We start from the raw sequence: 27,565 nt of genomic DNA, 5'->3' as shown, positions 1-27,565 counted from the left end.
AGAAGAAGAAGAAGAAGAAGACGACACTGGTGATTTACCTGGAGGTTGTTAAGTGGGTCCATCTTCATAACTGGCCCAATGGTGTTGAGAGGCAGGGAGATGTCGATGCTCTGATTGGGCATTAGTGGTGTGTGAATGGGAAGAGGTGTTGTAGGAATCACACCGAAACTAGAAACAAGAAGCAAGAAAAAAGAGAAACAAAGCAGCAGTTTACATCATCTACATTTGAACTGTAAAAAAATGTAAAAGAACAAAAGAACCAAACTTAAGAAAATGCAAAGGCTGTTAAATTTGAAATACACCCATAATAATACAATGAATGTGTTTAAATGCACTCAAAATCCATTATAATCCAATCTGTGCAGTTATCTGATTATTCAAGTAGTAATGTTAACAGAATAATCAAATTTTCTTAGATCAGAGCAAGATCTAGTAAACCGATAAAGAAATCTGATTGAAAGCTGAATTTTAAGTACAGAACAATTACTGTACATGGTAACTGACTGCCTGCTGCAGATGAGATCAGCTCTCTTTAAATATTATGCATGAACTATAATTAGATGCATATCATAAACTGCATTGTGGAAATAGTGTCAAAATAATCATCAAAACCAACGCTCATTCAAATACCTGTTCTTATTGAACTGAATGGCAAAGTCAGTCATGTGCTGCAGGGCTTTGTTGGTGAAGGTCATGTCCATATACATGTGACCCTGACGGCGGGAGAAAGTTCCAGAAATTTCTAACCCTTTGGCCTTGACTGCCGGCAACCATACCTGCAAAGAAAAGGTCAGCATTAATATCCATTACCCTCCCTTTCCTCCTCCTGTGTCTGTTTATTCACACTTGCTGCTAAAGGGACACATATCAACCTCTCTTTGACAGTGCTTCAGATTCAGGTTAGCTGTGGCCACTACAAACGAAACAAGAGATTTCCACTGAGAAAAACAGAGAGCTCAGTATCAAGTCAAAATAAACTGACACCTTTATGTTTGTATCTCTGCAGAATGCCAGAATTCAGACTTGGTAAATCTTTCAGCAAGAGTCTGCAGTGTGCCTCTTGGATAATCTGTGCACTGCATTATCCAGTGGATTGCGGAGCAATGAAGTATTTAAGTGGCACAGCTGCCCCTCTGTGCATTTGTTCCCACTGCTATGAGCTGATATTCCTGATAGCACACACCAGCCAGCACTTGTAAAATGGAAAATTGAAAGCACAGATATGCAGTCATATTTTTTGACAGGCTTAAAAAGATAAGCCATTTATCTGTATCAAGCCTGAACGTTCTGTATTAAAGCACACTGTGTAAAGACCTCCAACATGTCAAAACAGCATTTTTTGGGTGTTTTGAAATCATTTGATTCTGGAAATTGTCTTTTACATTGTGTATTAATTACAAAAATGATATAAAATCACTTGGAACTAAATCGTTTTTACATTTTACATTTATTTCTCCGCTAAGGAAGGAAATACAATTTTTCTGTGTGACAGCGACGAAAAATGTGGCAGTGCTGATTCAATTTCATGACATATATCTTTCATACTGGTTCCTTTAAGATGCAAGTTCTTCTGTATATTCTGAAGCTGCCAGGCTAAAAGATCTGCATTTGGAGGAGTATGCTGGATTGCTGTGCCCTTGGCATTACATTTCCACGTTCTTTATTCTCTTAAAGGTCACCTTCCGCGAAAATCCGATTTTTCTTGTTTTTTGTGGAATACAGTAGGTCTCTCCGAGTTGAATGTGTACACCTGCACATTAAACTGTTTTGCAGCCCCCATTGTCTGCAGGAGCTAAGCAAAGAAATCCCCCCTCCCCCCCTCCGAAAAACGGGTGAATTTTGAATTATCTTTCTGCCTACGTAGGCAGAAACTCACAGACCAGCCCACCTTGGCTCGAGAAACTCCCAGAGGCGGAGCTGAAGCGACGCAACATCACCGCTCATCAGTTAGGAGGTGGGAGGCAGTGAGCGGCAGAGCGGTGGAGGGGCGTCGCAGTGCTCCTAGCCAATCAGAGGAGAGATATTTGCATGCTGTTTGCATGTATGAATATTCATGAGCAAAGCTGGAATCCGGTCATTTTGGACACACCCCTAAAACAGTCCATTAAAAAAGAGCTATACAGAGACACCTGAGCACTTTTTTTTTTACAAAAACGGCTCACATGTCATTCATTCATACTAGAGACCACAACTAGACATTTTAAAATGAAAGAAAAAACGACGGAAGGTGAGCTTTAACCTAGTTTTCCCTCAGAGCCGAGTTGGGATGATGGAGTTATTATTAATGCAGCTGCCTCTGGCGTTCCCCAGTGAGCTGCACTCTCGAGATGTATTAATGTTCTAGACGAATGCAGTGTGACAGCAGCAGAATTAGAATTAATCTAGTTTAAGGTTTTAGACATGTTGGACAGGTACTGCCTATGAAATCTGAACTAGCATTGCAGGTCAACACATCAAACTGAATTAAAAACATTACACTTAACATCAACATTATACTTTACTTGTCCGAGTAAATGCTGGAGGTGTTTTTGTTTTAAACTGTACATAAAATTACTGGTTTTATACCAACTTTTAAATGTCGCATTGTGGAGGTGCTTAACTCTGCACAAAGCTGTTTCTTATATCCTTCAAGATCTCAGTTAAATTACCTATACTAAAAAGAGCTCAGTAAATCTGTTTTAAAAAATGTTAAATAATTTATGTGTGATTGCTGGCGTTTTACTTTGGGGTTTTCCTCCTGTGTTTTTTCCCCCCTTCATACACGTTGTATTTTCAATTAAGTGCTGGTCTAAGAAATCTTATACATTTTGGATTATATGGATTATATGGATATATTACATATGGATTTGCAAGGAAAGGACAAGTTGAATGCTTAGTTGCCCTTGATGTTTCTGTATAATATTGGAAACCTTTCTTTTTTTTCCCGGAAAAATAAATAAATAAATAAATAAAATTTATATATATATACACATCATAAATATTGAAATATTTAAAACTATTCTATCCAATATATTTAAAAATTACTATTTTGTATTATCACACCTGTTACACACAGCACAATCTGTAAGCGATATAATTCCATAAAACAATGTGTATGGTCATTAGTGTGGAAATAGTTTGGCTTACAAAGAGATGACATGTCAAAGGAACATTGTAGTTAAAAGAGTATCAGAGCTGTTTTTAATTATTGAATTAAGTGTTTCAATTAAAATATAAAAACATGATACCGTGTTAAAACTTCACAATTAACATGACTTAATGAAAAGAAGTTAGTTCTATTTTGAAGGTTGCATTTCTGATGACATTTTAATAAGAGAAGCATAGGATGTGATATTTAAAATGAAAAATCAGTACTTACAGCTTTAGGTGTCACATAACCGCCTGTAGTGATGGCCATGCTTGTGGAAAGCTCAAACAGGTCATTAAGTCCACTGCTCAGCGTTGCTGGGGTTGGTGATGGAGCAAATGTGTTGGGCACTGAAGACGGAATGAAATTCTGCCCAACCTGTGAAACATATAAGTGTACACACACAAAATACAAGAGATCAAAACTGGCTAACAATGGTAACATGTTTTAATAGACAGTGATTTGATTGGGATCCACTGAAATAAAATTAGTATTTAATATTAGTTAAAAACTCTTATCAACAAAACAAAACTGCTGTAACAAACCATAACCATAAATCAAGAGGTATCATTGAAGCAGGCTGTTATAGTCTTCTGTTTTGTTTTCTTTTTAAAAATATACAGCTCTGAAAAAAATTAAGAGACCACCTAAAAATGATGAGTTTCTTTGATTTTACTAATTTGAAAACCTCTGGAATTTAATCAAGAGGAAGATGGATGATCACAAGTCATCAAACCAAGCTGAACTGCTTCAATTCTTATTACCAGGAGTAGCATAAAGTTATCCAAAAGCAGTGTGTAAGACTGGTGGAGGAGAACATGCCAAGATGCATAAAAACTGTGATTAAAAAACAGTGTTATTCCAGTGTTATCCTTATACCTTTATGAATACAAACTGTTATTTGAGGTCTGAAACAATATATTTTTTGTTATTTCAGTCATGTCTCATTTTCTACAAACAAATGCTCTAAATGAGAATATTCATTTTACTTAAACAAATATCTATAAATAGCAAAATCATAGAAACTGATTCAGAAACTGAAGTAGTCTCTTATTTTTTTCCAGAGCTGTATATGTTTCAAAATACATCATCATGCTTACTGATCATTAAGTATAAATACAAAACACAGAAACAAACAGCTGTATAAAGCATACCCAATGACCCCTCCTAATTCACCAAAGCAATACAGAAAATGCAAGACAATTTAGCAAAATTTTGCATGACCAACACTTGCAATAGCTAATTTGGTATAATGAGAAATCAAAAACAATAAAGAAAAACAAATTATAATACAATTTACGCTCATTTCACCACAGGAGATTTGTTAATGCATCCCAGAAAACAAGCACCCAGGTGCACACAACAGAAATAAAAGAAAGAAAAATGGGGGAAAAAAAGAAGCGTACACCAACATCCATCTAGGAGATGCTAATCTATGCAGCCTGTATCAGGATCTGTAAATTTAACAGCATGCAGAGAGCAGACAAACGGACAGCAATGCAAGCTACAGACAGACAGACAGGCGGACGAGGGGACAGATTAGCTCACTTACTGCAGGACTTCCCCCAACACCTCCTCCAAGGTCTCCCCCGAGCTAAAACAGAGAAGACCCAAACCCAGACTGGTAAATAATAAATACACACAGTGAGAGGCTTTAACAGACTTAGCATTCCGGTCCAGTCAACAGCAGATCAAACACTCCCTCCTGAGTCAGCAGATAATCAGAATTCAAGCACATTCTCACCCTTTATTTTTCTTCTCCCTTTGAAATTATTCATTACCTTATATTCCTCCCTGGCAGAGAAACTGCTCTCTCTACAGGGGCGTGATGAATGAAAAAGGACCTGTATCCGTCCCTGTGAGACTTGCAGGTCACACACGTAACAGCAGAGGCTAATTTTAAACTTGAAGTAAGCTGTTTATCAGTCACAAACAAACAGTTCATAAACACACACATACACACACAGTACTACTGTGCAGGCAATAGGCATCATGGGAAAATTATATGTAAATTATATATCTGGTTAGTAAATGCATTTATTTTGAAAAACACTGTCAAAAAGAATAATTCTTCAAAATGTTAAACCCATTCACAGTTGCATCACTCTAAAAAAAAAAAAAAAACGTCTGAAACATGTATTTTACTTTATTGCACTTTTTACAGTTTTATTTAAATAACATGCCTTTTATTGTTTAAGACTCTTTTAAGATTTTTTATGATAATACGAGAAATTCACAGGAAATACTAATACGTGAGGATGGCCAGAACGAGGGGTAAAATACGGTAGTTTTCCGGCCAAAACGGGAGACTTGACAGGTATGAATGTTACACAAATAGACCACTGCTTGTTGTAAACCTCCAATCCTTGGTTGGGCTAAAAAAACACATTACAAAGAGCTGTGCAATCAACTGAAACATTCAAGGTTAAAATCTTTTTTTAAGGTTCACACTACATGATTAAAAGCCCATTTTTTGCTTCCAACTGTTTTAGAGAATGCCAGCCTCAGTTCAGAGATAACCCAGCCTTCACTCAGTACTCGCTCTGACTACCTTATAAAACTGACTAAGAAAATGCCAAGCTACTTTGAAGAATATAAAATAGAACACATATTCTGTTTTGTTTAATACATTTTTATATAATATATAATATAATATAATTTTTATATAATAAAAAACGATTTTGACTGTACTGTACGACACAACTTAAATGCACTTAATAAATAGCTCATTCATCAAGGGCCAGTTATCACATAGTCGAAAATAACTGGCAGCTTCTCTAAGAGCTTCCTTTCTCTGACAGCCACATTATTATTTTTCAGGTACTCTTTAAAGAGCCTTCATTATGTATGACCTGCTAAAAGATGTGATAGACAATGAAAGAAAAAAAACACGGGGTGAGAAAAAAGCAAAGAGTGGAGATAACATTAATTATCATCATCGAGATGCATCCATTTTCGTACCCATATTCTCTTTTCCATGTTTTCACTGACTTAAACAACAAGTTGCTCTATGGTTTTGATGGCCTACTGTGTATATTGTTTATTACTTTTTTAGTATTATGAAGAAATTTTTGGATAATTGGGCATCAAATAGAATCTGAAAAGTTCTAAAATATTTTCTCAAGACCTCATATGGTACACTCTGATAAGATTTATGCACAGCAATATCACCCTCTGAGGGGTGTTGTACAGAGTGTTTTTACCCCCTGCTATGGCAGTAAGCTTTTGGCTCAACTTTGCGATGAGAAGGGGAGCTGGGGAGCTTTGAATCTGACAGTCACCCAGCAGGGAAGGACAGCGAGACAGGGAGACTGCGACTCAACATAACTCCATATTACAGCCTGTTATAGCTGCCAGCCTCTATAATGGTTAGTTGATACTGAGGGACGCTGTGTGAGGTTACTGCAGAATCAAGCTCATACTTCAGCCTTCCCCGTGTAAAAGAGGCACGGCACACGGAGTTCAAGGCAAACGTTTATGAGGAAGCGTTAATTTGATGGGTTGCAAAGTAAATCTCAGCAGAGTTTGGCTCTGGCTGTGAGTCCTGGCTTCTTTGGTGTCTTCTTTTGCAGGAACTATATAAAGCATGACCATTTAATCAAATTTTACTAGATAAGTTTTGAAATAAAATACAGATTTACACAATTTGGTATTTTATAAAATTAATTTCTAATTAAATCCCCCTATCACTACCAATGCCCGAACACCAGGAAGGTGAAGACTAGCACATGCTTCCTCTGATACATGTGAAGTCAGCCACCGTCACTTTTCAAACTGCTGCTGATGCAGCATTGCCAAGTAACATCACAGCGTGCTCGGAGGAAAGCGCACCGACTCGGTTTTGATACATCAGCTCACAGACGCCTTGTGCTGAGCGACATCACCCTTTGGAGTGATGTGGGGAGAGAGCGACATATACCCACCCAGAGAGACCAAGGCCAATTGTGCTCTCTCAGGGCTCCAGGAGCTAATGGAAAGCTACATGAACAGGATTCCAACCAGCAATATCTCCTGATCACAGTGGCAGAGCTTAGCCCGCTGGACCACTCAGAGCCCTCATTTTCCTATTTTAGTAAAATTAAGTCAATTACAGCAAATTGCATATGGAATTACTGAGCATCTTCAAAAAAACATGCTGTATAAGCTTTCTTACATGTTGATTTATCAAAGATCCGTTAGCAAACATGCAAAAATAAATAAAACAGAATCTCTAACAGCTTTATTCTCAAATAGAACACATTGGTACACTTTAAAGACCAGTCTGGCAGCTAGTTCATTGTCCGCACATTATGTCAAATCATAAAAGCTTGGCGCAAGTGTGCTGTCTGGAAAGAAAGCACTACATACTACAATCCATTTGCACTGCTATTAAGACAGACAATGCACTGTGGGAACCTGATAGTAAATATTACTGCTAATGGTTTTACATAAACATCACAGAAAAGTCTTCCTCTTGTATTCTGACTCCTACAACCAAAGCCTGTTTTCACAGCTGCTTCTACAATCTAGAATCAATCATCCGGGTTCAACAGTTTCTACAGTTTGAGACATGACACATAGGGTCTATGATCCAGGACTCTGGCCAGGGCCTAATGAAAGCAGCCAAATTATGGTTACATGGAATTATTGCTATCAGTGAAAAGCCACAGATACAAATTTATACTGTTGTAATAAAAAAGAGACCTGAAGAACGCTGGAAAGATCCCGCAGTGTAACATTAACATTTTGTAAGACTGTATGAATAAGTTTTAAGGGTGCTGTCTGTTAGCTTAGTTCAATTCAAGAAAAAAGTGGCCAGACAGCCTGGGGGACGTTTCACAAAGCATGAATCCGCAGACACAAAAATTTAACTAAAATGTCTGCTGCTGCCCTTTCACATATGTAGCTTACAGCTGGAGATTTTTAGTGTCAGATGAGTTCTACAGACAATATTCAGCGTAGTTCAGGCCAGGGGCACATAGCACATGCTGAATTCTCCAGGAAATAACCTTATTATTCACTTATTGGCTCACTTGAGCTCTACCTGGACTTCATACTAGGGGGTGAGCAGTGTAAAACCCAGGTAGAGTCCAGTACACCGGATTTGAACATTTGCATTCACACATACTGCTCCTTCGGGTAATATTAAAAAAAAATCTGGATTACCATGCAAGTGTGAAAGGGGCTTGTGTCTACCCAAACAAACCACAACTTATAAAATGAAAGCACCAGCCCTTAATATGACTGAAAAAAACTATTAAACTACCCTTACAAATCTTGTGTTGAGAATAGAACTTACATTTTAAATCAAACAGTCAACAGCTAAGAATGATAGTCTGAACATAAGATACAACTAATCACATTTTTGATCATAATAAAATTCTACTATCTGATTTGATCTGAATTTGTAGTCAACTAAAACAGATATTAGTGAGAATTTTCTCATGGGTTGGTATCCATGTCAGTTTAACACTCCTGCCTTCTTCATAATCAGAGTTCAAAGCATACAACAGGTTCTCTACACAGCTCTACACAAGTTGTCCTGAATGTAGCTGTTCGAGTATGGAATTAGAAAGCCAGCGGGAGGCCTTCTGACAATTTTGTTCAATCTTGTTCAATTTTACAGAGGATATTAAAGCATAGGAGAACACCTGCGCTTGTCTGGGCACCTGACGCTCGGCACGGACAACACGGGAGAAGACCCGGCAGCAGGCAGGTGCTGCCTTCATGAACACAATTAACTCAGATTTGGAGGTGTGTGACATGAATGGGGCTGTGCGACACTGTGGACTGTTCATATACTACTAAACTGCTATTCTTCGTAAACATAACATACGATGTTATATGCGATATAAGGGGAGTCATACACAGATTTAACACCTCGTTGTGTAAAAAGTACAGGGACGAACAAAATAAATAATAAATAAAAAAATTAAGAAACAGCATAACTTTCATACTGTTGTCGCAAATTTATCAGATACAGCTGCTGCCTAATAGGACTAAACAATTAACCGAGAGCGACCTTCAGAGCGACTTATCAGTTGAATTTTGTCCATGTCAGTTACTTTGTTTTATCTTATTGTGGTAAAAGAAAACCATCATTTACTGCAGCTCAATTTAGACACATCACAAACAAGAACAAAATGTATTAGCACTGTTTTGCTAGCAATGACATTAATCATAAGACTGAATCGAAGCCACATCGCCCAGCACTACTATAAGTGCACTTTGTAGGTTTACAGTTATAACAACAAGCTGATTTTATTTTGTATTTTCTTGGGCAGGAATGACATGCGTAAACCTGTTCACTTCAGGTGACTAGTATCTGGACTGTATCCAGATAAGATTTTAACCACATGCGTTTACACTTGGTACTTCAACGTGTCTCCCATTCGCCAGACTGAGATCTGATTTCTGTATGGGTCGGAACATGCAACATTATTCACTGCACAGCCTTTTTACTGGTGTTTCATCTGTACTGGGAGGAGTTTTGGTTGTAGAACGTATCTTAGAAAAACAGTTGCGTTTACACTGCTAATTATAACTCAAATGTGTCTCAGATCACCTACTGAAGTGGTCTGATTGATTAGATTTGGATTGGTGCATATCTATTTGACCTGAGCTTATCCAGAAAAATCCTGATTGTTCAAGCATCTTGAGTATCAAGTGCAAATGTGGTCCTTTTTTAAGCTGTCCAAAAATAAAATACAATAGTTAGGGATTTTCTGCCAAATTTGACTAAACAGCAAGTACACCACACTGGTAAAAGTTTCAGAGCAAATAACCGGGTTTGGATAAGTTATGTCCATCCACAAATTAAAAGTGGACAGGACTAAGTGAACTGAAACATATTCTTTTACATACATACATACATACATAAATACATACATATATATAGATTTTTTTCTTTACATTCATATGTAGACTTCATAAGAATGACAGATTTGAACCTCTAAGCTGCAGCGCTGACATTTTAAATTGCCTTTCAGATTGTGGCTTTCATTAATATTTGACTTGATTCCATCAAATGCTCTAATGGTTTAGTGCAAGCTGCTGATAATGAGCAGCTTTTATTCTGTTCTAATGAACTCTAAATGAGAGGAGGGCATTTTTAGGCCAATATCTAGGCTTGGAGGAAGACAGTCTGAGCAAAGGATTTGACATCTAAGCCTTTTAATGAATCTCAGAATTGACGTTAATCAGGCCGCAGCCACCATTCTTTCAGGCCGGATATCAAACGCCATACAAGGTGAATGAATTAGCTCTTATCAGACGCAATTCCCGGCTTAGGGCATATTGTAATATCCATGTGTGAAAGAGCGATGACTTGCTACCCATAATTCTCATGCTGTGGCGTTCAAAGTTTCAATTTCAGAGAAGTACTTTCTCATTTCATTTCATTCTGTCTGCACACTCCCGTCCTCATATTGATCAGGAGAAAGTCATTCTAACTTTGTTGAAGCGAGCACTCGTATGCGAGCCTCATAGTGTGAGGATATATTGGAAGTCCATTATTACAGTGTTGCGCCAAGGCTATGTTCTGGCACAAGACTAATACTTCAGCACCTCTGGATCGTATGTGTGTTTATATCAGGATCCTTTAATAGCAGGTCCGACAGCCAAAGTCAGGGCTTGTTAAGCTTTTCAGAGCAGACTGATGAGTCCAGCGGGCCTTTAGCCGCCAACAGCATTTAGTCAACACTGCTTTGCTCCAGCACCTATGCAAAGCCGTCACGAACTAAGAGTGTAGAGCCAAACTTAAAAAAGTCAGTTACTAATCTTATTAGCCATATAATGCAATTAACAACAACTGTGTAACAAGTACATGAAAGGAAGTATGGACAAGTAATACAATTTATCACAATAATTTCCACTTATGTCACAATATTGTGTTAAAAACAATACATGCATGAGACAAAACATATCCATAAATGTAGGACAGGTGTACGTACACTAAATGTCTACTTACAATTGAATACTGACTTTTGGAATTTTAGTTTTTAAAAACAATAATAAATTGATAGAGCTAGAACCCTGCTTATCTGTACTTCATGTCCTTGGGTTCCTCAAGATTTATTTAGAACCACTGTTTTTTTTTTTTTTAGACATCCTATTCTGTAAAAGCGGACCTCATTAGAACATTTACTGTGAGCTGTAAATGTGTTAAAACCTTAAAAAAAAAACTGCCAAATTAGTCATTGATTCACACAGTGACAAGTCAGCATTTGGACAAGCTCATATTATACCAAATGTCGAAAAATATCAAGTGAGACTGCTATTAGTTTGAATGAAATGCAGTGATGGTTTTTCAGTGTCTACGATTACAAAAGTGTATGTGATAAAGTTGTATTGTACCTCATTACTGACTATCACCACATGTTTAGTCTGCCCTCACTGTAAAATCATGTTAAGTTTATAATTGTGTAATGTCTTCTAAATTTTACTGACATCAGAACAGAACCACAGAGATCACTGATACGAGCAGGTTATGCAGTGCTATATCTAAAACTTAAATAAAATACAAATAAAAATAAAGGTATTCATTGTGAAAGTTGTGCAAGTTCCACGTAATCCATGTTTAATATATGCATAATTATTGTTTTCACTATGTGTATAAGGCTTGTTAGTTAAAGGCTCTCAAGCTTTAAACAAAAACAATTTTTTCTCAAACCAAGGCAAATTTTAGAGCAGCTATGAGAACTAAAATACAATGTCGGGGTTTAACTGTAATGTGGTTCTCTTAAATACCTTAAACCCCTAATCATTTTTTATATTTATCATGCAGCAAGCCTGTTAAAAAGTGTCATCTGAAGCACTGTTCTCATTGCCTTTGGCAATGTTTTGCACCACATTTATTAAGCCAATGCCTCTGGGAGGTAGGTGACCATGGTAACAAACAGTAAAGAGCAGTAATTTCAGGAATACTAAAATGCAGGTGCAGTCAGGTCAACACATTGCCCTCTTAAACTAATAAAAATTAACAGTGAAAAAGATGAGCTTGCAGAGAGCATTAAATGGAAAAGTTCAAACAACAATGGTTAGCTTCACACAGTGAAATTCCACATGAAATAAAAAGTCTTACTAAAAATTAATAAAAGTCTGTGTGACCATAAAAATAATTGTCTGTATTAATAAAAATGCTTAAAGTATGATGCACAGCCACAAGTAGCCTTTATTTGAAACCTAACAGTTGACTGGTATCCTTAGCTGGCTTCTTACGGATTCTCACGGCAGCCACCGTGAAGCCAAACTGACTGACAGCAGAAAGTCCTAATTTGTGTGAGAAACTACATAAACAATCCTTTAAAACTAAATGTCTGTATTAAGATTATAAGAGTGCATACCTATCTACCTTGTTTAGTCCGGACATTGGGACTTTTCATTTTGGTCTGAACCAATATAGAAGACATGAAAGATGGTGTAATACACTGAATCATAGTCTAGTTTATTTGCAATGTAAAAAGACATTTTGAAATGTTTGTACTTTTGGACCAATTACAAGAAAATGTAGTAGGCTATTGTTATCCTATTACACAATAGAAGAAAAAAAAAAGAACCAGTGCTGTGTCAAAACCTGACTTCCTTTTATGTGGATGCACATCATGCAGTAAAATGAATTCACACCTGTATCTACTGTAACTGTAGATTAACCCTTATTTATAAACAGAAGTAAAGGAATGTGAGGGAAATATGTTACACTGCAGTGTGACATGGAGACACTAGGATGGAGTCTGATTCTGGTAGGGAGACCTGATTTAATACAACACCCAGAAAGGCAGCTTGCACATTTTTCTGCAAACAGATTCACGTCAAGCATAGATGCATCTTGTGTAGGAGATAACGGGACATAGCAAAGTGCACTCTTTAGTGTGCTGACTAAACTGCAGCATGAAACTATTAGTCTGAACTTTCAGGTGTCCAAAATCAACCTAATCTTCTATTACTTGTTTTTAAATATTTGGAACTACAATCGAAGCTTCAATACAAATCTAAAGAAGCATATCTTCACTCACTGACTAAATTAGAGGATAGAGAAAAAAATCTCAGCTTTTCCCTTCCAGACATCTGTGAACAAAACCATTAAAAATGACCCCTTATAAATGTATAATGTGGCACTCACCAGACTGTCTAGACCTCCTCCTAGAAGGTCCACAGCACCCATCTGCATGGAGGACACCTGGGGCACATTGACTGGAGGGCCCAAGTCGAGGTTGAGCAGGTCACCCAGAAGGTCACCCTGAGATGGGATAACCTGGGGCTGGTCGATGGGGGCGGCTGGGCCGGAGCTGATCGGGCTCTCTCCAGTGTCAATGCTACAGAGGAGATGGGCACAAAGTGCAGGGCAAATGACTGAACATGGTGCAAAACAAAATAACAGACAAATCAATCAGGCATTGTTTTCAATCCGAGCCTAACAATGAAGCTGTTGTGTGTCAGGGTTTTCTTTGTTCCTGTCAGCTGACAACAGATTCAAGAGACTTGTTTACCTCCATTTATCATTTTGACAACAAAATCGTAAGGGTAAACACTGCATGCTTTTTGATTCCGACTGTCATAAAGAATGAAAAAGTTAAGTAAATTAAGACTGAAACTAATTCATACTTACACATTCAATTAAACTAGTCAATTAACCTTTTATCACATACTAACTATAAATCTAGATTATGTTTTGTTTGGAGTGCTTCTCTTCACTTTCATCAATCAAAGTTCATTCAAATTCAAGCATCATTTTTCTTTCATTGTGCAGTTAAACAATAAATCACCTGCTTCATATTATATTTCTCTAAATCACCTGGATTTTTTTTTCATGTCTTACAAAGAACTCTCCCTCTCAGTATCTACCTGCCATGCTGGATGGGCAGGTGCTTGCGGTGGATGCCGTGACTGCCCTCCACAAAGGCATTAGGGGGTTTGTGGTAGACGGAGGCCAGTGAGCCAATGTGGCAGATAAGCTCGTCCAGTAGAGTGGGCTCGATCAGGTCTGTCTCCTCAGAGATCAGGGGCTTCTCAGACAGCACCACCTCTTTGGCTGTCACCGGGTCAGTGGAGAGCAGACGCCAGTAGATGTAGCCACGATCACGCAGGTCAGGGTTATCAGAGTCCTGTGAAAAGAAAGAAAGATAGAGGAAGTAAGAAGTCAGAGAGTTCAGTGACTAACAAGATGTTCTTCAGACATGAAAAGGCTACATACACGTTTTAACCAATACATTTCCATGACATTGTTTATGATCATACAATTTTTTAAATGTCAGTGCAGACATGGGCAATAAAACCAAAAATCCACTACAATAAAAATGTATTATAGGTCTAAAAAAAATCAGATAAAATGCTAAAACAATCTTTAATAATAAAATGTGTGTCAGATCCTGAGAGCTCCACTGTGTAGGACTAAATTACTGAATTAACTCTAAGCTGATTTATTTTGTTGGCTCAAAATAGATTTTCTCCATTAATTAACTTAACCACAAAGATTTGTAGTCCAAATTTCCATTACTTTTCCAAAACCTTCTGGGTATTTGTATTTTTCCAAAACTTATCCAGGCCTAGAATTTGCTATTTTCAGAAGAGAGTCAGAACTAATGTTCATGTGTTTGTTACATTGTATACAATTAGTCCAGTTAGTGTTGTCTTAAAGGACCATGTCTTATTGACATTATCTACACGAGGTGCATATTGATACTTTTCACTTGATTCACCAAGCCAAGACCTTCTCTTTTGGTCAGGCCAAATAATTGTCCTTTTTTAAGGGTCTGGGACATTTCACAGTTACTATTTTGGTTCAAACCAAACAAAAATTTCCAAAAGTCTGGACCAAACAAGGCAAGTGTGAAAGCACCCTATATCTGCTAATAAGAGACTAAGATATCTTTATTTCTTCATTTTAATGCGGCTGAAGCAGAAATGAAACACCGCATGAGAATTAAACTGGTGTTGGATGATCATGACGATTAGAGGCCTGCCTGTAACAAAACAATTTCATTTCAGAGGAGGTGAGAACAGACTGTCTGATTAAATATCTATTATACAGAAATAATGAGCGAATAATACAAGTCTGTGCTGGAGCTTTTTTGGGAGGACAAAAATGAATGTCAAGGAAGGTCTCACCTGTGTTGCCAGACTGAGCACTTGCTGTACCAGCTCCTGTGTCTCCGAAGGCTTTTTCAGGAATAGCTTCACTATAGCAGTCAGCAGGGTCAGTTGAACCTACAAACAACAGGCTCTGGATGTATAAATATGTGATTGCAAAGGAGTAGAGCTGCATCCGATGTTTACTGCTAGGCCATACATCGACGAGACTAACATTTGTTTATTACACAAATATTGCCCACAATGTTCTTCTAAGCAAAATATGCACAAAAAGTTTGACTTTAGTTGATTAGTCAACTAATAAACAATTTAAGACTAATCCCTGCAGTCCTAATTAAGATATATACTTTTTTCATAGTACACAACAGTAGTCATTTTGCTTAAAAAAAAAATTAGTTTCAATATACAAGAAATTAATCTTTAGCCATCTTGTTTAGCCCAATTTAAATTCTGCATTTGAAATTCTCGCTCAGAGCAGAACAACACACCTGAGTGCTCTCATCATGGAAGCCCTCCAGGAAACTCTCCAGAAGCTCATCAGCATTGTCAATTCTCTCTGCATATTCACCCACAATCCAGATCATGGCAGCACGAGCATCCGGTTCATCCAGAGAGTCCAGGTTCTCACACAGAGTGGCAATGATACTCTCATACCTACATAATTAGGAGGAAAGTGTTCTGAGTAGATCAAATCAGTGTTTTGGAAATAATCAAGCAGAGCAATACAGGAAGTCTTAAAACACTCACATTAAAATGGAAATGCTCAAAAAACATGGTTTAATGACATCATCTTAGAAGAGTATGTCAATGATGAGCAACCACAAAAGGGAGGTGAGAATTACAAACAGACAGAACTTCTGATCTTAAGGGAAACTGCATTTTAGAAACCAGAGTATAACTGCTAACTGGTAAATAGGTGGAAGCTTACGCGCTGTAAAAATGGCCCTTGAATTTGACAGGAGAGCAAAAACATGTTATCTAAAATAGCACAAAGCACTTCTCCATTTAGAGCAGCAGTGCTTATACAGTATTCCTGCACAATAATGCTGGCAGCATCATTCTGAGAGTTAAGTGTGTAGCTTACATTATTTACAGGCAATCTTCTTTTAGTAGACAGCACTGACTTATTTCACTGACTGAGGAATCTTACTTTATGAAATAGTCAGTTATCTTATACTCATCTTATATTAGAAGCACATTTTTCACAAAAAATATATATTGTAAATAAACTGTTTTAGGGTGGCTGTTGAACACCAAACACACAAACACTTGGAGACTATAAGAAGAAAGACTGACTTGTTAGGGTACTTGCGGAAAATGTCCCTAATCACCACGATGGCTTCCTGTACCACATAGTTCACCTTTGTCTGGATGAGGTCCAGCAGAGTGCTTACGCAGCGCTCAGCGGATTGCTATTGAGTGAGAGAAGAGAGGGGGAGAGAGAGCGAGAGAGAAGTAAACAACTACACACAATTCAACATTTTATAAACAAAATTGCTGTAATTAGTGATGACTAACAGCTTCCCTGCAGCTGAAAATTACAGGTGTTAATCTGGACTTTATAAGTAGGCCACTGATAATAGAAAAGAAGACCCTCTGGGAATCAAAGACTGCTTTATGGCACTGCTGTGTCATACCTCCACTTTAATGGCACAGCGTCCAATGGCTCGCACAGCCTTGCGGACAAAATCCACATCCACCTCGGTGGCATATTCTTTCAGCTCAGCCAGAACCTGGAAATAAAGCACAGCCTTTTCAGTGCAGCTGCAGAGAGAGGGTTTTGAAATATAATACCGTAAAAGCTGTAAAAACGGATGATTCTACTGCATGCAATTGGCCCTTTTTTATCAAGAAAAATAATATCTATTTGTTTACTTTCAGACATATAATAAACAACACTAAAAATGTGTTGCATTTCTATTAGTATTCCGCCATTGTGAAATCCAACAATCACTGGCCTTTATTTAGTGTATTTTTTCATAAAAATAAGTATAAACTATCAGAAAATAATGCAATTTAACTAATACATTATTAAATGGGACATTTATTCATTCAATTCATATTTTCCAATTGAATACTTATGAATCTGATCAGAGCACCACTCTGTGTGTTATGGCATAAGGGACAGCAAATATTTAAACAGACGCTTCCCTTTATGCGTGTCTTCATATTGTCACTGTTTAATGAACAACATGTATCTTCATAACAATGAATTTACACAATATACAGAGAATCCCAAGGGTTTAAACAGTGGACTAAAAATTGACAAAAATGGAGAGAAAAGTTTTTCGCTGGAAAGCAGCGATACGTATATTCTTAAAAAATAAAAGGTGCTACCAACGGTAGTTGGAGAAACGCAACCGAAGAACAACCTTTGGGTCAATAAAGAGCCATGTATGTAAAAAGTAAAGAACAGATTAGTAGGTGTAAAGAAAGTATAAATGTTTACAAGTAGATGGTTCTTTATGCAATCAAAAAATCTTTGGCATCTTTCCAAGAATCTTCTGTAGCACCTTTATTTTGAAGGGGTTATGTTTTTCATGGAGCCCGAAGACAAGAACAAAGCTGTGAAACCTAAGCTCTCTTCTCAGCAGACAGACACCACAAGGTGAGAGACAGGACTATGAAAAAATATTTACAGTTTTTCTTGGCAGGGCCAGCAGGGAATTTTTTGTTTTATTCTAAGGACCCTTGGCTAGTCTGAGCATGCTTGTGCTGTCTAACACAACGACTCCCTGGCATGCAATGAACAGACTGTAGTTTACACAATTCTGTAACACAGGCACACTTTGGGCACTGTTCCAAATGTTGTAATGGACAGTAAGTGTTAGAATGCCTCACATAGAAGACACAACCATGCTGAAAAAAGGAGGAATACATAGGAAGGGCTTAATCACCTATACACGCATATTAAATATTAGTAATTGCATTGGAGTATTTCATTCATTAACAACCAGACCAGAGATGTTATGTAAATATGGTCACTGCACACATAGCATATTTTATCTAAGCTGAGTTGATTTTACTAACTTTATTGTAATACTGTTTACTGGGTTTCTAAAATATAAAAAACTGTATTATGTGACTTAGTAACAGAAGATACTCAAAATGAATGGAATTTGATTTGGATCTGAAAAACATTTAAGGTTAATATGCATTTGACAGCTACATTTGCCAGCTCATCTCAATGAAAACTCTCTGTTCCTAGTATAATTCTATTTTGTAGGTCACTTGTAGTTAAAACAATCTTAGACACAGTGTTGCAAATATGTTCATACCAATTTAATACAATAACCCCTTTAATTACTGATGATATCTTATGAAACTCGTTTATCTTCTTAGCAAAGCGGTAGTCAGCTCAGACATTTGTATAAAAAGAGAAACATTTGCTGGACTATACTTGCTAATGTGACCAATAATTGGCTATTGTATTTTGAGTTGCACAGTGGTTAATTATTTACATTAGAAGCTAGTAGATTAAAAAAAAAGTCTTAAAAACAGTGTGGGTTTAATACTTCAATAAATCAAACAACAAAAATCTCAAAATTATTGATTTATTACTGACAAAAATAGATCTACACACACTAAACCTTCCAATGCCCGATATCATTTCACTTATGAGCAGATTATATGAAAGAATGTGGAACGTTGGCTGTACCTGGGCAATGTTGGCCTGAGAGGCCAGTCGAATCATGATGTCCAATTTCTCCAGTTTGACATAGATGGGATCGTTGTATTTGACAAAAAATACTTTGATCTCTTGCTTCAGGATTTCAGGCCTGGCAGCAGAAAGAAGACACAGACACACATTTACATGGTTTTAAAGGTCAGTAGCCTGTAAAAATTTCAGAACTGTTTTTGTTCAACTAAAGGTGCTAATTCCACTACTAACAGGAACCGGCTGCAAAGATTAGGGTCTTTCCAGCAGCACTAATTTCAGCAAGTTTTAGGAATATATGTGCAGCCATATATATGACCATGTCTGGGCCATAGTAAATCAGCTGGACAAACACAGACTGAATAAATAAAACTGGAAAAGTATTCTCTTCTCATTCTTTATCATTCCAAAATTCGCAAGTATTTTATTTTTTACCTCTATGCATTCTAAGAACAACTGCAACGAGTTGCCCCCTGTCACAGGGGGACGTAGGGCCCTCGCATAACAGCGCAAATCGTACCGGGCCAAACCGAGAAACTGGTGAGAGTAATTTTGAGGTCTTATTGAGTGTGCCACTTTTCTAGAGTTTTTTATCCTGTTTAACATGTAAAATACCCATTTAAAGTACAGGTGGTGCTATAGCGCTGTTAAAACCTATGTATTTGAAATTCTAATTCTAGATCAAACAACAGCCTCAGATAAGCAGGCCAGTCAAATTTTGTGAGCTTTTCTCTGTTATAACGTCCTCAAAACTCCTAGCATTACCTAGGTGTCAACCTCTAGTTTTGATGTGGCATCTCAAACATTCAACCGTCCGCCATTCCCTCCTCGTTTAAGATATCGACTATTTCTTCACAAGTTATCATCAGATATGTTCAATGTTTATTTTCACCAAATACCAAAAGAATTCAACAAAATTTCTAGGAGTAGTTTGACAACATACGCAAAAAATGTATGTAAAATGCAGATATTTCAAAATGGCCGACTTCCTGTTGGGCGGAGTCAGTCCTACCAATACTGGAAACGTGTCTAATGATGTCTCTTGTGTTTTTGCCAAGTTTCAGGAATTTTCAATCATCTGTGATCTGACCGTGTCATGGTTTCACTTTGGTTTAGTGTTGCGTCTCTTGTCAATCAATTGCCCGCCATTACATCACCGTTTTAGTGATCAACTATTCCTTTGGCAATTTTCATCAACTGTTTCTGATGTTCATTCACAGCTAATTTAGAGGTAATCTGACAAAGACTTTAAGAGCAGTTTAAATGAGTTTGTGAAAAAAGTGTAAAAATATTACAAATTCCAATATGGCCGACTTCCTGTTGGGCGGAGCTAATACAAGCCAATTGCAAATATGTGCAGAGTCACAGTATCTACGCTCCTACCAAAATTTGAGAAGATTAGACAAATTTTGACACATCCATAGCTAATTTATTAAACGAACGAATTAGGGGGCGCTGTAGAGTCCGCTAGCCTCACATGAAAAAATTAGCACAATATTTGTAGTGTTTTTTGCTGTTATGGAATCTGACAATTTTCAAGAGTTTTTGAGCATTCCCGTAATGTCAAATATGCATTAAAAACCTTGGTGGCGCTAGAGAGCCAATGAAATGCATATTTATGAAGTTTTCATCAATTTTAACCTCCTCAAACACCTATCAACACCAGAATGTATTCACTTCCTGTATTAATGGGGCATCTCAAGCAATTCAACTGTCCGCCATTTCGTCCTCATTTAAGATATCGACTATTCCTTCACAATTTATCATCAGGTATGTTAGTAGTTTATTGCTGACAAATATCAAGAGTATTCAACAAATTCCCTAGGAGGAGTTCGACAAAGTATGCAAAAAATGTGTCTAAAATGCACTTATTTCAAAATGGCCGACTTCCTGTTGGGCGGAGTCAGTCTTACCAATACTAAAATCGTGTCTTATGATGTCTCGTGTTTTTGCCAAGTTTCATTAATTTTCAATCATCTGTGTTATGACCGTGTCATGGTTTCACTTTGGTCTTGTGTTGCGTCTCCATTAAATTAATTGCCTGTCAGCTATCGACTATTCCTTCGCAATTTATCACCATGTATGTCTGGAGACTATCCACTGACAATTTAGAGGTAATCTGACAAAGACTCTAGGAGGAGTTCGAATGAGTTCGTGAAAAATGTGTAAAAATTCCCCAAATTCCAAAATGGCCGACTTCCTGTTGGGCGGAGCTAATGCATGCCGATAGCTAATACGTGCGGAATCATATTGTCTATGTTTCTGTCAAAAATCGAGAATATCGGAGAATCTTTGAGAAGGCCACGGCTAATTTATTAGCCGAACCAAATAGGGGGCGCTGTAGAGTCATCTAGCTACACACAACAAAAATGGCAATATATATCTAAATCATAGACTGTATATAAAGATGGACGCCGTGTCACTGTTCCCATTCATTCAATGGAAATGAAGCCAAAATCTTCCGCCATTTTGGCGATTCAGAGACCAGAGCCTGCGCAGTAGAGACCAGAGGAGGGAGAAAGGCTGTGGAGAGACCTCCTACTCATTTAAATAACCCCGCCCCTGAGGGCTGCCTCGCGGTCACAGACTGCAGAGCGGGGCGGAGCGGAGCTGACGGTCTGTTATTGGTCCCGCCCATAAGCAGCCCTTTTACCATAACCACACCTTTTTTGAATAGAGCTGAATAAAGTTTTAAAAACCGAATTCTGTGGGGATATAAAAATTTGACAATATAAGCAGAGGTTACACTAGCTGTTGCATTTAAATAATGGAGGTAGAATTACAGTTTATTAGAAAAAAACGTGATTGAAAGTTGTTCTGTTTTGCCATTGAAACCTATGGGGATGGGTGGAGTTACACAGCTTTCTGCAGCCGAACAGCAGGGGGCGCCCGATCTGTGGTGGCTTCACTATTAAGAGACGATGCTCTGTCCAGCTATACACAGTCTATGATCTAAATCAATTCGAGGCCTTATTGAATCTACCAATTATCAAGAGGCTGAGTGCTTTCCAAAAATGTCATATGAAATAGGTGGCGCTAGAGAGCTGATGAAACACGAAAATACAACATTTTAATTTAAGGTCAAAGTATGGCCTAAGCCAAATAGGTCTGTAAAATTTTAGGAGTTTTTAAACATCTTAACCCCTCCGAAACCCAGCGGGAAACTTTTTTTTTTGCGACTTCCTGTCAAAATGGCCGACTTCCTGTTGGGCAGAGTCAAATAAAACCAAGTGATCCTTGTTCTTTATGAAGTGGTTAATGAGCGTACCAAAATTGGTGCACATTGGACAAACTTCATCCCGGCCACTGCCGACGTTTGGGGGCGCTATAGAGCTCCTGAACGACGACCACGCCCATGCCTTATGTAACTTTTTCATTTTCGCTGAGTTTTAGGCCTATGACAATTTGTATGAGTTTTCGAGTATCGGAAAGGCCTCAAAAATGGGCGAACCTGACTATAATAATAATAATAATAATAATAATAATAATAATAATAATACTGACCAAAAACAATAGGGCTTTTCGGTGCTCGGGCCCTAAATATGGCTGTTCAGATACTGCAGCTTTATAAAGGTTTGGGCTGCAGTGATTTTAGGCAGAAAAAATGTGAGCTGAAGAGGAATAGTGCCATCTAGTGATGGCATAGTCTAATTACACAAATATATATTTTTTGATACATTATATGTTGAAATTTTAACAGATGTACTTTCTTACTAATGTGTGTATTTGTGTGTGTTCAATGTAAAAAATCCAAGTTCTGTTTCTTACCTCTTCTGCACAATGAGGTTGATGTTCCTTAGAGCCACATACTGGACCTCAGGCTCTCCAGACAGCAGTGTGACCAGAGGAGGAGAAAGCTTCTTCAGCAGGGTGTTGTAATAATCAGAATCTTTTGGCAGCAGCTCTAGGAACTTCATTAGGACCTTCACTGCTGACAACACCACAGCTGAGTTGGCATGTGAGAGACGTGGGGTCACACGCTCGCAGATGCTAGAAAACATGTCCAACAAGGTTATTACTTTCTGTTTAGTTCTTAACCGGAAAGCATTTAAGAACTCTTATTTTGCATGCAAGTAACCTGATATGTGTTTTAACAGAAGCTTGATCAACTGTTTGATTTAATATATTTTTTTGGTTATGTAAAATTTATAAAACAATACCAGATGGCATACAATGAATCCTTACATTTGGCCCTGTCTATTACATTTGATTAAGCAAGTGAATAATAATGTGAAGCAAATACACCTATATTCTAATAACCAGTTATGTCTCCTACTAAGTCTACATAAACAATAAAAAAAGCTCTAACTTTGTTGTATTCTCCCAATAAACTTTTGTTTGTTTTCTTACCTCTGAGCTTCACGTTCATCTTTAGGATTGTAGTTAGACAAGCAATCCAGGATGAAGATCTGGCCCCATTCAGTGCACTCATTCAGGGCTGTCAACAGCTTGTTGATGTTCTGGGGGTTCAGGTCCAGGAGATTACTATTGGGGTGAGACTCGCTGATCTCAGACAGTGCTGCCACTGCATTAGCCACAACCTAAAGAGAACAAAAAGAAAAAAATAATAGAGAATATAGTTTCCTATTAAAGGCAAAGCATCTCACAATTCTGGCTGAAATCTCACACTCCTTAATGTTGAGAATTTTTTTTTCCCCACAAGAGGGAGTCATTAATGCTCAACTCGATTCTGTATGCTTCACTAAAGGGAAACAAACTAGTATAAATGCATACCAGCAGAATTATACATACGCACTTACAATATGATTGTAGTCTCAGGACTATGAAGTAAGGGAACAAAATATATACAATGTGAATACTCAGTTGCAGGGCACATTTAACGTTGGACTGACCAGCCCTTCCTTACCTAATGTCATTGATCAATTCCTGCACTCTACCTCAGGCCATTTAAGGCTATGCTTAATGTGAAACAATGCACTTTTCTAAACGGTACCTTTGGAACTATTAAGGATGATATTTTCTGTAGTGATATAATGGTAAGGATGTATCATCAGTTATTAAGGAAACATGCTGGCTTTAATCACTGGCAGCTCTTGTCAGCAGAGCTTCAGTCAGTATTTTCTTATTGGAACTGTGCACAAAGAAGTCTGCCTACCGCAATTTCCCCAGTCCCATTTCCACACTCTGGGTTGCCAGGTATAGAACACAACAACATGCAAACAGCATGCTGCAGCCATGAAAATGAGAGATCTGGCAAATGTGCCAATCTGGCAACCCACACGATGTTAACTTCAGCTAACCTATACATAAAACATATGAATTTTTACGTTTAGCACACAACGAGCATAATTACGAACCATTGGGTTAGAGTCAGCAATAAGGTCCCTAAGGGAGTCCAAGAAGCCCTGGTCCTCCACCATCTGAGCATTGATGTCATGCAGCTTGGCCACACACACAGCAGCAGTCTTCCTCACATACGGGTCTTCATCCTTCAGACATTTCCTCAGAGGCTCACACAGGTATTCTGTAATCTTATCCACACGAATGCAGCCCATGGTGCGCACAGCCAGGGCTCGAATGAGTGGATTAGGATCCTCACAATCCTGAGGGAAAAGACAGACACACAGTAATGTCACCACAGGACATCTGTAGTGATTAACAAGATTAATTTAAAATAATAGAGATAGGATCTTCTACCTGAATTAAACAATGACATACTCAGAATTTTACACTGTGAATCATGATGACCATACAGATCCTAAAACAATAATTGCAATATTGACCACTTATATATTTAATAGGCTTTAGAGAAACAAATTTGCAATAAAACAGCTCTCATCTACAGCTTATAAAAACAGAGCTGGACTACTTCAGTTTAGTGATGTAAATGTAGCCTAAATGCTTCCAAAAGTTTCTCCAAGCTTTCTCCAAACCAACAGAATACAGTGGAATATTTATGACATTAAATCTCACAGAACATGTTTAACCTAGGGTTATTTCTAAAGAAGAATGCCACTATCATTTTGAAAGATAAAGGAAAAGCTACATGCTCTATGTGTTTATAATGTTTAAAGCAAGTGGTTTAAAGCAATACCTATTGAGAGTTAAGTTGCAAATAGCATAAGCACATTTTAAGCATCTCTTCTTTAATATCAAGAGAAAAACTTGCCTTTACAAAACTGTTGACAGCCATAATGGCCATATCAGGCTGACTCTTGGCATAGTTCATCAGGTATAGATAGACCAGTTTCTTCAGCTCCAAGTTATCAGTCTGCATGCAGTTCACCACATCCGGGAACAAAGAGCTACAGAGAGGAAAGAACGAGGCAGGATAGATTTAAATCAAGATCACCACCATCAGCAATATACAAATCTCCTCATAATCTATTTTAAATAAAGAGACAAACTTAAACAGTCAAATGAAAAAAAAAAACAAAAAAAAAAAACATGCTAGCACTTTGAAACACTTTTACTTGATTATTGACTAGAGTGTTTAATAGTCACAGAATAAGGAATGATAATAATAATAATAATAATAATAATAAAGCATCAACTGCAGTGCAAAATAATAAGTCAAAATGAAAATGAGCTAAAGCTAAGCTAAATTACAGCCTACACAGTGTGGGATTCATTTAAACATTTTTCTAACAAATAATCCCCAAGAAAAAAAAGAAATTAATTTCGTTCTCCTTACAGAATCATTATAAATAAATTACAACTGCGATGTCTGTGGCCCAAACAATTAAAAAACATATAAAGCAAATAGCTCACAGAACACGTGACATTATTGCCCTGAAAATGATCCTTGCCCTGCATTTAAATAACAGTGTCCAATAAACCCATCATACCTGACATCCTTGCCCACGGTCATGGCAGCGATGACTTTTTTCACCGCTTCCTTCCTCTTCTCCTTCTTCTCATTGTTTAACTCAGCTTTCAGTTCAAATATCTCTCCTATAGAAAATAATAATTGTAGGGTAAGGTTAATAAAACATAAAGCACTGACCAGATAAAACTACCATGCCAGGTGTGAGTGAGGTTTAATTCAGATTTATTAATGAGAAAAAATAAATGTCAATCAAAGTTAAAACCTTACCTTTTTTGTTTGTAGTGAAATACTTTGAGTCTGTCATTTTGATTGGTGTTCAAGTTCACTTCAGAGAAAAGCACACATTAAAATAATACAAATAAATATGTAACCACAAATAGGAGTCTCAATTTATGTTGTGAAAGTTTTTTTTTTATAATGCAAAAAAATAGCCGTTTGGCAAAAAAGAATGATAGATTTAACATAAATCTAGCTAAGGTTACACCCATAGCCAAATTATCTCGCTACCTACCCTATTGTATATGTTTTATAGGACATTTACTGAAATCTCTTTCAAACCCTGTAACTTATTTAACACTTACAAAGGACATAAGCTCTAATATTGTAGTAGTTGTATGTGTTGTACGATTTAAACGAGCTTTGTTGTTTTATTCTATAAACTACAAACAACATTTCTCCTAAATTCCAAATGTAAATATTGTCATTTATTTGCAGAAAATGAGAAATGGCTAAAATACCAAAAAAGACGCAGACCTCTTAGACCTCAAATAATGCAAGGAGAACAAGCTCATTTACATATTTTTAAGAGTTCAGAAATAAATATCTGGTGGAATTACGCTGGATTTTAATCACAGTTTTCATGCATCTTGGCATGTTCTCCTCCACCAGTCTTACACACTGATTTTGGATAACTTTATGCCACTCCTGGTGCAAAAATTTAAGCAGTTCAGTTTGGTTTGATGTCTTGTGACTATTCATCTTCCTCTTGATTATAATTCAGAGGTTTTCAATTTGGTAGAATCAAAGAAACACATAATTTTTAAGTGGTCTCTTATTTATGTTCCAGACCTGTAAGAATATATGTGTGTATAGTTATGCGTGTATATCTATGCATTAAAAAAATTTGATGGTGTAATGATATGTAAACTCTTCAATAATTATCATTAATCCAAAGGATTTGTAAATAAGTTTCTTAAAAAAAAAACCCTTAAATAAATTAAGAAAATATATAAGTAGTTTACTATATATTTGGCTATGGGTGTAATGTTAGCCAGGTAGGAAGGTTAATATAGTCATGGTGAATTTAAAAAGAGATATATGTTCAGTATAAAGCTTATTCTGCTGGAAAACAAATGAAAGAAACGTCTAATATGTCTTAATAACTTTATCTAATCAGAATGAACATCCGAAACACAGCAGGCCGGCCAGGAATCCGTTCATATCCGTTCAGCTCCATTCTCAGACAGAACACTGTTTATTTATTTACCCATAGACAGAAAACACAGTATATTCAGTGTAAATAATGTATTTAAGCTCGATATTTGAGGCTCCCATAGCAATTACCCCTGGGTGTGACCGTTTAACGTTAGGTTATCTGGGCTAGGCTAACTAGCTAGGTAGCTTGCTAAGCTAACCTATCGCTAGCTATCATCTACGAAAAATGAACGACATTCGTTAAATCGGCCTTTTAACTCGCCTCGCCAGCAAATAAACAGACTGTCCAAAACAGCAACAATAAAAGCCCCTACCTCGGAAACAGGAGCGGAGAGGATTTTAAAGGGTATCCGGGTGTAAACGGAGCTGGAGTGAACCGCTGCTGCTGCTGGCCGCTTTCACTGCCACAGCTGTAGACGGAGGGGGGAAGAAGATGGAGCGGCCGGAACGGAAAGTTGGGAGCTCTTGGAAAAACACGGAACAGCCATGT

At 37.4% G+C, this 27,565-nt stretch overlaps 1 protein-coding gene across 2 annotated transcripts in view; it reads right to left on the bottom strand.

The window, feature by feature from the left end:
- Nucleotides 1-27,517, bottom strand: part of ap2b1 (adaptor related protein complex 2 subunit beta 1) — a 49,049-nt gene extending 21,532 nt beyond the window's left edge. The window contains exons 1-18 of one of the 2 annotated variants that reach the window (XM_022680456.2): nucleotides 27,390-27,516; nucleotides 25,909-25,966; nucleotides 25,661-25,766; nucleotides 24,982-25,117; nucleotides 24,170-24,415; nucleotides 23,202-23,392; nucleotides 22,620-22,841; nucleotides 18,852-18,972; nucleotides 16,831-16,926; nucleotides 16,490-16,605; nucleotides 15,682-15,847; nucleotides 15,212-15,310; nucleotides 13,949-14,208; nucleotides 13,227-13,419; nucleotides 4,680-4,721; nucleotides 3,359-3,505; nucleotides 631-776; nucleotides 39-168 (exon numbers count right to left, since the gene is read on the bottom strand). In XM_022680456.2, coding sequence (XP_022536177.1) covers nucleotides 39-168; nucleotides 631-776; nucleotides 3,359-3,505; nucleotides 4,680-4,721; nucleotides 13,227-13,419; nucleotides 13,949-14,208; nucleotides 15,212-15,310; nucleotides 15,682-15,847; nucleotides 16,490-16,605; nucleotides 16,831-16,926; nucleotides 18,852-18,972; nucleotides 22,620-22,841; nucleotides 23,202-23,392; nucleotides 24,170-24,415; nucleotides 24,982-25,117; nucleotides 25,661-25,766; nucleotides 25,909-25,945 — 2,454 coding nt within the window. In that variant the 5' untranslated portion in view covers nucleotides 25,946-25,966; nucleotides 27,390-27,516. Of the gene's footprint in view, nucleotides 1-38; nucleotides 169-630; nucleotides 777-3,358; nucleotides 3,506-4,679; nucleotides 4,722-13,226; nucleotides 13,420-13,948; nucleotides 14,209-15,211; nucleotides 15,311-15,681; nucleotides 15,848-16,489; nucleotides 16,606-16,830; nucleotides 16,927-18,851; nucleotides 18,973-22,619; nucleotides 22,842-23,201; nucleotides 23,393-24,169; nucleotides 24,416-24,981; nucleotides 25,118-25,660; nucleotides 25,767-25,908; nucleotides 25,967-27,389 lie in introns of both variants that reach the window. The other variant, XM_022680462.2, reaches the window with a different exon arrangement.
- Between the last annotated feature and the right edge of the window lie 48 nt (nucleotides 27,518-27,565).

The sequence above is a fragment of the Astyanax mexicanus genome, chromosome 1 (genome assembly GCF_023375975.1).
Source record: "Astyanax mexicanus isolate ESR-SI-001 chromosome 1, AstMex3_surface, whole genome shotgun sequence".
Lineage (NCBI taxonomy): Eukaryota > Metazoa > Chordata > Actinopteri > Characiformes > Acestrorhamphidae > Astyanax > Astyanax mexicanus.
This window is presented reverse-complemented; position numbering and strand designations above follow the sequence as displayed.